General features: G+C 39.5%; 1 protein-coding gene across 2 annotated transcripts in view; it reads left to right on the forward strand.

Annotated features, from left to right (window-relative positions):
- Window positions 1-11,811, forward strand: part of LOC109423339 (solute carrier family 25 member 32) — a 33,190-nt gene extending 21,379 nt beyond the window's left edge. The window contains exons 3-7 of one of the 2 annotated variants that reach the window (XR_009998093.1): window positions 7,446-7,599; window positions 7,667-7,907; window positions 8,020-8,133; window positions 8,465-8,863; window positions 11,603-11,811. Coding sequence is in view for 1 of the 2 variants with exons in the window: in XM_062854235.1 (XP_062710219.1) it covers window positions 7,446-7,599; window positions 7,667-7,907; window positions 8,020-8,133; window positions 8,465-8,610; window positions 11,603-11,732 (785 nt within the window). In the remaining variant the exon portion in view is untranslated. The remainder of the gene's footprint in view (window positions 1-7,445; window positions 7,600-7,666; window positions 7,908-8,019; window positions 8,134-8,464; window positions 8,864-11,602) is intronic. The other variant, XM_062854235.1, reaches the window with a different exon arrangement.
- The last annotated feature ends 557 nt before the right edge of the window (window positions 11,812-12,368 follow it).

A 12,368-nucleotide genomic window follows, 5' to 3' on the forward strand; every position in this document is an offset into this window, starting at 1 on the left:
AATATTCTGAATTTTAATTTTTGATGGTCTTCTTGAAAATACCTTGATTTTTGGAAATTCTTTAGGTAATTCCGATGAGCTTTTCTCCGGCCATGCCATTGTGTTTTTTCATTTTGTGAGGAGTATCTAATTGAATTTCCAAATTAATAACAAACGATAATCTGTAAGGATTTTCTAAAGGAGTTTCCAATGCTGAAAGAATAATGAAGAAATTTTTAAAAATTCAATTTTGCAAAGAGCTGATGAAAGAATAACAAAAGTAATTGTCAGCTAAATTTCCAAAGGTATTGCAGATAAAACTTCCAAAGAAAGCCGGTATGAACCTGCGGCAGAAAATTCCCGAATAAAGAGATAAAAGAAAACTTTCAAAGAAATTGATAAAGGAAATCCCGTAAGAGTTGCCTGATAAATTTGAACACCTTCTTCAGCCAAAGACCACAGACTGTATATATTTTACACTAGACAACGGATTACATGTAAGACTGTAAGATATCTCTCTCTCTTCTCTCTTCTTGGCGTAACGTCCTCACTGGGACAAAGCCTGCTTCTCAGCTTAGTGTTCTATGAGCACTTCCACAGTTATTAACTGAGAGCTTCCTCTGCCAATGACCATTTTGCATGTATATATCGTGTGGCAGGCACGAAGATACTCTATGCCCAAGGAAGTCAAGGAAATTTCCTTTACGAAAAGATCCTGGACCGACCGGGAATCGAACCCGTCACCCTCAGCATGGTCATGCTGAATACCCGTGCATTTACCGCCTCGGCTATATGGGCCCTGTAAGACTGTAAGATATCCAGTGGCTCAATGAAGAATTTTCCGTTTGGCGAAAATTTTCTCCCGACCGGGATGGGAATCGAACCCACAATTCGTGGCTTACAATACGCCTAAAAGGCTGGCGTTATTAACAGTACAATCACGAACCCCACAGTTATGCTGTAGGTATTTTCAAATATAATAACTTCGATCAATTTCCAATATTACTGCTGATAAATTTCCAAAAGATTTATCGAACAAAATTTCAAAGAATTGCTGAAATAGAAAACCCAAAAAAACTTATATGAAGTTTTGGATCAAATCCACTAAATATTGCTAAAGGATTTTCAAAGAATTTGCTGAAGAAATTCCGCCAAAAGGAAATTCGAAATATTTTCGCAGAATTACTTTTACGGAATTCGCCAAAACGATTTGCAAAAGAAATACCGAATCAGTAAGAATTGGCACATATTTTTCCTAAAGAATGTTACAAATATTCCCAAAGTAATAAGCATAGGGTTTTCCAATTGAATTGTAAAAAAAAACAAAAAGAACTTTCAGATGGGATTCCCAAAGAAATTTCCGTAGAAGATTTTTTTTTGAAAAAGTCCACAAAGCCATTGCCGAAGCATATGTTACATAAGTTCTTAAAAAATCTTGAAAACTTTCACCAAAGATTTTTTTTTTATCTATTCGTATATTTGGAAGGCTCAAGCGCCACATGGGCATAACTGAGCCGAAATCTTTTGTTATTACATTGATTTCACATTTTTCAATTTATTACTGCCTTAAAACTATGTTAGTTTGGGAAGCCGAAGTACTCGCGGCTGTTTCGAGGTTAAGGATTGAAAATAAAATAAAATAAAATAAAATTGGGATGGATTTATGAGTTTAAAACAAAATTTTTTGCTTACTTATTCTAAAAACATTGATGGGTCAAATTGTCCATATCTGTAACGGAACCAAAAAGAAATGACTTTATCGGAAGACAACGACAAGAAGGGGACAAACGGAAGGCGGGCGACGACAGACAGGGGCGAACAACAAAACCAAAAGGCGGACAACGAAAACAAGGTACATAATACATCAAACTCTGACAACAACACGTTACAAAAGCTGGTAAATCAGGTTCATGTATTCCAAATCAAGTCCTGCCAACACTTCTCTAACGGGTTGCTGTTGTTTTCCTCGGACCCGGAGAATTTCATGCAGCTCAAATCTGACCTCAGGAATTGCTGCACAGATATCCAAAGTCGTAACTGAAAAAAAAAAATCCGAATAAACTGCATGACCCGAGAATAAACTGACAGCTCCAAAGAACACAAGTACCACGTTGTGAGAAAATTTTGAAATAAACTTTCAATGTAAAAGCTTCTTTTCTTCTTGGAAGGTTTTACAAACATAGTAACACGGATACACAACGATTATATCAAGCTTTCAGCTACTAAGAACAATACACCCCAAAAATGTTTAACTAAAATTTGCCGAGTTAAAAGTTTTAGCAAAATATTTGTGAAAATTCAGCAAGGTTTGCTGATTTGTTCAGTCAAATCAACTGATCACCATCAACGTTTTGCTGTAACTCAGCAAATTTTGCCGAAAGTTCAGCCAAAAAGCTTAATCTTTCAGCTCATCAAAATTTGGCTGAAAGCGTCTTGGTTTGTAGCATCACATCAGGAAAACTCTTAGTCTTCTGAGTGACTTGGTTGAAGACAGTATCCTTCTAAGTGGTAGAGAGCGCGAGATATACGACGTTCAGACTGAACTGGAAGCTCCTAAGAACACTAGCACCACGCAGTGAGTAATTTTTGAACTATTTTTTTTCCTATGTAAAAGCTCTTAGTCTTCTGAGCTTTGCCGAAGACAGTATCTTTCTAAGAGGTCCAGATCACGAGATATACGGCATGTAGACTGAATTGGAAACTCCTAAGAACAATAGCGCCACGCAGTGAGGAATTCTCGAACTAAATTGTTTACTATGTGAAAGCTCTTAGTCTTCTGAGGAAGTTTGCCGAAGACAGTATCCTTCTAGGTGGTCCAGAACTCGAGATATACGACGTTCAGACTGAACTGGAAGCACCTAAGAACACTAGCGCCACGCAGTGAGTGATTCTTGAACTAAATTGTTTTCTATGTAAAAGCTTTTAGTCCTCTGAGTTACTTTGCCGAAGACAGTATCCTTCTAAGTTGTCCAGATCACGAGATACACGACGTTCAGACTGAACTGGCAGCTTATAGGAACACTAGCGCCACACAGTGAGTGATTCTCGAACTAAATTGTTTCCTATGTGAAAGCTCTTAGTCTTCTGAGTAACTTTGCTGAAGACAGTATCTTTCTAGATGGTCCAGAACGCGAGATATACGACGTTCAGACTGAACAGGAAGCTCCTAAGAACACTAGCGCCACGCAGTGAGTGATTTTCGAACTAAATTGTTTTCCATGCGAAAGATTTTAGTCTTCTGAGCAACTTTGCCGAAGACAGTATCCTTCTAAGTGGTCCAGAACACGAGATATACGACATTCAGACTGAACTGGAAACACCGAAGAATACTAGCGCCACGCAGTGAGTGATTCTCGAACTAAATAGTTTCCTATATGAAAGCTCTTAGACTTCTGAGCAACTTTGCCGAAGACAGTATTCTTCTATAGGTGGTCCAGAACGCGAGATATACGGCGTTCAGACTGAAATGGAAGCTCATAGGAACAATAGCGCCACGCAGTGAGTGATTCTCGAACTAAATTGTTTCCTATGTGAAAGCTCTTAGTCTTCTGAGGAACTTTGCCGAAGACAGTATCTTTTTAGGTGGTCCAGAACGCGAGATATACGACGTTCAGACTGAACTGGAAGCTTATAGAAACACTAGCGCCACGCAGTGAGTGATTTTCGAACTAAATTGTTATCTATGTGAATGCTCTTAGTCTTCTGAGCAACTTTGCCGAAGACAGTATCCTTCTAGATGGTCTAGAACGCGAGATATACGACGTTCATACTGAACTGGAAGCTCATAGGAACACTAGCGCCACGCAGTGAGTGATTTTCGAACTAAATTGTTTCCTATGTGAAAGCTCTTACTCTTCTGAGCAACTTTGCCGAAGACAGTATCCTTCTAGGTGGTCCAGAACGCGAGATATACGACGTTCAGACTGAACTGGAAGCTTATAGGAACACTAGCGCCACGCAGTGAGTGATTCTCGAACTAAATTGTTTACTATGTGAAAGCTCTTAGTCTTCTGAGCAACTTTGCCGAAGACAGTATCCTTCTAGGTGGTCCAGAACGCGAGATATACGAATTTCAGACTGAACTGGAAGCTTATAGGAACACTAGCGCCACGCAGTGAGTGATTCTCGAACTAAATTGTTTCCTATGTGAAAGCTCTTCGTTTTCTGAGCAACTTTGCCGAAGACAGTATCCTTCTAGGTGGTCCAGAACGCGAGATATACGAATTTCAGACTGAACTGGAAGCTTATAGGAACACTAGCGCCACGCAGTGAGTGATTCTCGAACTAAATTGTTTCCTATGTGAAAGCTCTTCGTCTTCTGAGCAACTTTGCCGAAGACAGTATCCTTCTAGGTGGTCCAGAACGTGAGATATACGACGTTCAGACTGAACTGGAAGCTTATAGGAACACTAGCGCCACGCAGTGAGTGATTCTCGAACTAAATTGTTTCCTATGTGAAAGCTCTTAGTATTCTGAGCAACTTTGCCGAAGACAGTATCCTTCTAAGTAGTCCAGAATGCGAGATATTCCACAACTACTGGCAAAATGTAGTGCTATCCCACATGTCCGACATGGTGCCCTGTGTAGCAGATTCCCGGTGGCCAATGATCCCGGAACCACTATTTCAACATATCAACACATTCTTGACATAATTATCTATCAAATAAGACTTTGGTCATTTGAATTGGTGAAAAAATCATCATTCTATAAGAGTTTGATTTTCTGGGTCATAATGACCCCAATGCATTATTCGTAACTTTTTTTGTGGCGCCATTTTGGTTTCACCTTAAGAAAATTTTTTTTTTCAAAAGACTCGTTTTTGCAAAATATTAAAAGTCAAGAAGTTTCATTACGATAAGTTAACTAACAAAAGAGATATTAATGCTTGAAATCGCGTTTTGGGTCATAATGACCCTAATGCACGACGAAGGTTAACGGTGTCTTACACGGAGACAAATTTCGTCCGTTTGAAACAAAAATATTTATGTTTATTCGGTAAACTCATAAAATTTTTAAAACTAACATATTAATTTTTTAAACTAACTCAATTACATATCGATTTCTACAATACCCATTGAAGAGCCCCCCGTTCCGCCGTCGAGAACATAAACAAAACTCTCAAGTTCCAGCTGCAGCACCAAACAAGATTTCCTCTTGCAAAAAAAGTCAAGTTTCGCCAAAAGTTTCCACGAAATCACATTGATTTCGAGAGCGTATGTTATCTACATGATGCTGGCATTGAAAGTGCCACGCGGGAAGTGGGTTTTCCTAGAGAAGGAAATGACTTTGTAAAATTAATTGCAAAGCAAATATTTCCGTAGGGCCGACCTGCCACAAAAAAAACTAAAATGTTTACATTTGTTTCTAACATAACCTGTCAGAAGATGCATGCTTGTTTTAAAAATGGATTGAATTTGCTTCAAATGTAACGTTCGATTTGCTCCAAACAGTTTTATTTTTGTTGCCAGAACTAATTGACAATTTATTTGAGTTTGCCTGAAATATTTTTGATTTTACCATGCTTTTTTCTGCGTGTATGTCGTTTTTTTAACCTGGGTTGGAACTGGATTGGCCAGGAGGATGACGAAGGGCCAGAATTATCAACCCAGTATTCGATTTAACATGGCGTCCAATGTTTTTGTTTCGATTGCTTAATTCATGGAATAAATGCGCTGGAAACATCGACACTGCTTCGCTGCTAAATATAATATCTCCATAAATAATCAGCAAAAACAATGATTTTGTTTGAAATGTGTAATTTCCTAAATAAGCACTAGCAACATACGAGCCACACACCCGAAAATCAGGAGCAAGTTAGGGTAAAGCGACCAGAAAGTGGGTACCAAAAAGCGCCGTACCAAAAACGATGATGGGTAGAGCTGCGATGTACCGAGCTTGGCAGCTGTGTCACCCCACTGGGATTGGCGGAAAATATATAAACAAACAACGTCAAACAAACTTAAGTACAAGCGAAACTGAAGTCGGGTTTATTGGAGCTATCACAGTGGAACACACAACAGCGGGACAAGAAAGCAACTTTCCGGAAAAGCAAAACACTTGCGTACGGTTTAACGATCACGATTATACAATAAACAATAACAATGTTCGACAACATAAAACATGTTCACGATGTATCTTTACACATCGGTTGTCTCGATTACGAGGGGTGCTCGAATGCACAAAATACATATTCCTAGCAGGGTTGGGGTTGAGACTGATCTCATCCAGTTCCAACCCAAGTTGGAAATAGATCAAAAAGAAAAACGGCATTAGTTACAGGAAATGAACTTGTTTCCATAGCCACCTCAGATATCACGGATTTGCTCAATGGATTTATTCACCGATGAACTGAATTCACTCAGTGCTACAATTTTGACACTAGAGCGGAGTTGTTTCCAATTAAAATTTGACGTTTCTTATTGGAAACGCTCTAGTGTCAAAATTCGCAGACGGAGTGAATTATGTTCATCGGTGGATAAGTCAATGGACTAATCCAGTGATTTACCGAATTCATCGTGGTCCGAGAATTTAGACGCTGAAGCGGGCCGCTTCCAATCAGAATTGAGCGAATTCTGATAGGGAATGACCCCGCTATAGTGTTGAAATTCACGGACCGCGATTAATTCGGTTCATCGGTGGATAATTTTATGGACTTATCCACCGATGAACCGAATTCATCGCGATTCGAGAATTTTGACACTAGAGCGGGGCCATTCCCAACCAGAATTGTTCAATTCTTATTGGAAATCGTTCAGTTCTGATTGAAAACGGCCCCGCTCTAATGTCAAAATTCTCGGACCGCGATGAATTTGGTTCAACGGTGGCTAAGTCCATAGTCAAATGAATGAACACGCGTATGAAATCTTTTTAAAGAGTAAAGCTCCAAGCAAGACATCATGTTGAACCTGGAATTCGATTTGATAAGTTGTAAGTTACTAGGAATCAGGGGGCCTATACGATCTATTCAAATCAAACTCCATAAATAACTATTTTAGGACTGACTGGCGAATCAAAAATGTATCTAACAACCTTCTTGAAAAAATACCTTAAGTCCCCGTCGTTCGTTAAAGGTCCCTAATAAATAGTTATTTATGTAACGAGTTGCAAAAAGTTGATTTTCTTAGAACGAGTCGTACATTTATCCAACGAGGCTTGCCGAGTTGCATAAATACGAAGAGTGCTGAAAAAAATCGAGCTTTGCAGCGAGTTCCATACAAAATGTTATGCAATGATTTTTTTCATTATGCACTCAAATGGGTTGCATTATGAACATTATTCAACTATTTTTTATTATGCAACTCATTTCAGTAGCATAATAAACCAGTTGGGAAAAATAGGCAATTATGAAATCAAAATGAGTTATATAAAATATAAATTATGATACTGAATTGCATAAATATATATAAAAGATTTCAATCCAACCAAGCGCTCTAACATTGTTTATCTTTTTCCATCAATTCTTTCAGTAAATGACGGCCGAACGGCAACGTTGCCGCAGTACCGAGGCCTCTCGGGTGCGTTCCTGACCATCTTCCGCCAGGAGGGTTTCCGAGGACTGTACAAAGGCGTCACGCCGAACATTTGGGGCTCCGGAAGTGCTTGGGGATTTTACTTCTTGTTGTAAGTTGCTTCTTTATGTCTGTTTCTGGGAGCTGTTGAATCTAAATACTGCTGTTTCCACTTCCAGTTACAACTCCATCAAAACGTGGATCCAGGATGGTAACACGGCGCAACCGTTGGGCCCAGCACTGCACATGCTGGCGGCAGCCGAAGCCGGCGTCCTGACCCTGGTGATGACCAATCCCATCTGGGTGGTAAAGACACGACTGTGCCTGCAGTTTAACGAACCGGGCCAGAAGGGCTACGCCGGCATGGTGGACGGGCTGAAGAAGATCTACCGAACCGAGGGCATCCGGGGGTTGTACAGTGTATGAAATGCTACCAATCTGGGGGTTTCCGGGAGGGGGGGGGGGGATCCCGGAAGGGTTGAGTCAATCATATTGAGAGGGTGTTTTCTTTTCTTTTTTTTGGGATTTGCAGGGATTCGTACCTGGCATGTTGGGAGTGTCACATGGGGCACTGCAGTTCATGACGTACGAAGAGATGAAGAATCGGTACAACCAGAACCGGAAGCGGCCCATCGATGCGAAATTGGTATGTTTTGTGGGGATGTGTTGTGTATTGGTTTAAATCAGAACACTATTGACATATTGTTGCTGTCATTGAATCAAATTCACTGATATTGTTCTTGTTTCATCATATTAAAAAAGTCCATGTTGTAGTAAAGAGACGATCTTGAGGACTTTTCAAGAGGTTTTGATGGATGATAAAATTTATAAAACCTCTTAGAGAGCATTCCAAAACTGTTACTTGAGAATGAACTGTCCCTTAGACGAAGAAATAAAATCAAAGACAATATGTAGAAGCTTACATCGGATTGAGTGAGAATTGTTCAGACATAACCTCTTTTGTTCTTTTCCCGCAGACCACCGTAGAGTATTTGACGTTTGCCGCCGTCTCGAAGCTTATCGCCGCTGCAGCCACCTATCCATACCAGGTGATACGGGCCCGCCTGCAAGATCAGAACCACAGCTACAAGGGCACCTGGGACTGCATCAAGCTGACATGGAGGTACGAAAGGGTGTCAGGGTTTTACAAGGGCCTCATGCCGTACTTAGTCCACGTGACGCCCAACATCTGCCTCGTGATGCTGATCTATGAGCAATTCACCAAGCACTAGCAGCAGCACCACGGTGCAGTATAGTAGTCGTCGTCGGCAGTCGGTTCAGAAGACAGTGTGAGATGACTCATGGCGAATAAGAAAAGAAAAACTGAAACAGAGATTCTCTCCTCTCTTAGGCTGTCCTGAGTAATATATACTTAAGTACGTTCTGTTTAGGAAGCTACTTTGTCGATATGTTCGTTTTGTTCTATAGTTGTCGTCCCCGCTAACTAGCTAAGTTAAGAAGTGTTCAGTGTTCGATGCGATATTCGTAAGAAAAACCCATTTCACCCATTTTAAGCACGAGAAAAAAGTGAATTTGTTAGACGCAAAAATGAAACGTTATTACTATTATTATTAGAGTTCGAAAAAGGCGCCACCGGGTGGGGGCGTCTTGTTGAAAGAAAATTTTCAATGTTAAGCCATCTTAGTTTGTGTAATTGGAGGATTTTACTTCTTTACTTTTCTTTCTATTGATTACTCTGGTCGATGATGGGAAACATGTTAGAATGGTCAAGGTTTGAACAGAGATCCAAGGACTGCAATGGTAAATGGTAGGATTTTGTTCAAAGTTCTGATATTTTCGAATCTCCAAGATTTTTTGTTGTCGGAAAATATAAGACTGAGGGAATACTGAACAACCTAAGTAACATTTTTCAGTCAAATAGACTAAAAGAAGTTCTTAAAATCATCATAAAACCAAATTAAAAGGTTTTATGACGGTTGTTAAAACCTCTCCAAGACTAACTGGTCATCAGAATGTTATTTGGAAATTATATCTTCAAGTAATCGAAAATTTCACTTCCATTGGAAAGTTGGCATATTTTTTAATGGAAGTGAAATTTTCGATTATTTAAAGATATAATTCCCAAACAACATTCTATTGACCAATTAGTATTGGAAATATTTAAACAACCGTCATCAAACCTTTTAATTTGGTTTTATGATGGTTTAAGAACCTCTTCTAGTCTATTTGACTGAAAAATGTTACTTGGGTTGTTCGGCATTTTCAGTTGAGATAAAGTTCCAAACAGAACTTTCTTGTTCCTTAAGAGAGCAATTTTATAAGGTCCGAGGAGTATCTTAAGCAATTTTCAAGTTGCATAAGAAGTTCACACTGAATTGGATCGGACCTCCGTACATAATTTCCAATAAGGAAGAAACTCCAAGGGAATACGTGAAAATAATCTGGATGAAATCCCAGGAGATACTATGGAAAAATCCTGAGAGAAACTCCGGGAGAAATCTCGGAATAAATCCCGGAGAGCCTTTGGGAGAAATCGCAGGATGCTTGGAAGAAGTAATCACAAGAAAATCACATCGGAAGAAGTCCTGCGAGGAATCACAAAAGACATCCCATGGAAATCTCTGCAAGAAACATCAGGAGAAAAAATTTTAGTATAAAAATTCTGCAGAAGACTCTAAGGAAACTCCAGAAAAAAATACTCTGCAAAGAACTGTACTCTAGGGAATTCCCGGAGTTTCTCTCCAGATTTCTCATTTGTGCTCATTCTACGAATGGAGTGACATGACGCAGCTCGACTTGAATATTGAGATGAGAATTATCGACTCAAATGTGGAGACACGCCGTGTAAATCAAATGGAGAATCACCTCGTTCGAGTCAAAATTTCTCCCTTTGATATTCGAGTCAAGCTGCGTCACGTAACTACACTCGTAGAATGAGGACAAATGAGTTCTGCAGTTCTTTCTAGTAGTTGTCTCAAAAGATTTTAAGGTTTTCTTTCAGTGTTTTTTTTTCTAGAATTTTCACACAAGTAGTTCCAGAAATTTCTCTCAGAAACTTTCACGGACTTTCTTCCAGAATGTGTTACAGGATTTATACAAAAAGGTTCCTCGGATTTTCCTAGAGTGATTTCAGGATTTGAACTAGAGCTTCTTCCGAGACATCTGCTAAAGTTTTACCCCCGGAGATCCTGCTCGAATTCATCATCGGATTCTTTTAGGAGGAGTCAGAGGAATTTCATTTGAAGATTTCCCTGGAGTCGATCCCAGAGATTTTTGTGAGATTGCTTCCAATATTTTCCAGGAGTTTTTATCGGGACTATCCTGGATTTTTTCACAAGGAATTTTTAAAGATATATCAAGAGGTATTCCGATATAAACTCCAGTAAAATATTCTGGAACGAACTTCTGGAGCAGTTTTGAGAACATTTCCGGAAGGTACTGCGTGAGAAATTTCCGGAGGAATTTCTTGTAAAGTAGCAAAGTTCTCAACCTGGAAAAATCCTAAATTTTCCCTAAACGATATCTCAGTCAATGGATAACCGAACAAACTACAGTTTTTGTAGTTCTATGCCCGATGCTCAAACCATGAACTCTAACATTTTCTCTATTTCTGTCGACCAGCGTTATGATTTCATATGCTTTGGGTGTTGGTAGACCATCTTCATTTCCGTTCAAGTCGTTACGTAACTGTCGGTCTTTTATTTTCGCGTGCAAGACTCTCTCGTTGTGTAATGACCCATTTTTATCTCAATCTGTTAAATAGTTTCCTGTACTAACCTAGCCAATATCATAATAGCAAAAGTTCAACCCACAAACGCTCAAGGATTGTTCGATTAGCAAAATGCCGAATAGAAAAAGTGACTTAATTTAATCTGAACGTAGCAAACGAAACGGCGACCAGTTCGTAGTTAATTTAGGTTAGTTTTCCATTTAGTACAACCTGCACAGTCAGAACATCCTCAATTCCATTTCTGTTAGTTTTAACCCCCAAAAGCAAATGAAAAGAAAAGAACAAAGAAAAAAAGTGAAAAATATATATTTTAGAAAAAATATTAAAATAAGCCAAAAAAAATCGAAACAAAGCAAAAAATATCAAGATTAATAAAGACGTTTTCTTCTTCTCCTTCCTTTCTCTTTCTACCGAACCATTTCAGATTTGAATCGTGGCGTGGCTTCTATAAGGGGCTCGGTCCGAACTTGTTGCGCGTAACGCCGGCGACGATGGTAACGTTCGTTACGTACGAGAACGTTTCGCGCTATCTGTTGGACTTCAGAAAGTCGTAGTTTAGAAGCCACTTGAAGCGGCTTACCTAGCTTTACCTCAAACCTTATCCTATGTGTACACAATCAGTTCAAGTAGGTAGTTAGCACCAAAATTGTCCGAGCTTCTAGTTTTCTAGTTGTTGCTCTGCCGGATCGTTTCAATCTAAACGATCACTCGCAACGACGATCGATCCCAGCATCCCAATTCGGACTAGAACCGCACTGAATGGGAGGGGAGCTTTTGAAAAGCACCGCCCCTTTCCCTCCGGACGAAACCAAATTTGTTGCCCTAGCTTAGTAAGGATTTGTTTTGCCATAGTTAGTTAATGCAATTGGGGGCATTGAATGTCCCCTGTCTAGTTTTGTTGTAGTTTTTGTTTGTTCCTATCGATACCTAGTGAATGTAAATTTAAGTGAGGATCCACCCCCAGTGGAAATGACAATAGGAGATTGACAAGGAGAAAACTTCTGGAGTGTCTCGCTTCGAGACAAGTCACGTTCCAGAACTGTTCAAACGGATTGGAATGAACAACTTTTTGATGCTTTTGAGTACACGCCAGATTCTATTACTAAAAAAATTGGGTTTCATTTGTTTCATTCCGAAAAGTCAAAAAAGTTTTCTCTACTCCACTCTCAGGCAGCTCTGCTGAATTCAAG

The sequence above is a fragment of the Aedes albopictus genome, chromosome 2, assembly GCF_035046485.1.
Source record: "Aedes albopictus strain Foshan chromosome 2, AalbF5, whole genome shotgun sequence".
NCBI classification, from domain to species: Eukaryota; Metazoa; Arthropoda; class Insecta; order Diptera; family Culicidae; genus Aedes; species Aedes albopictus.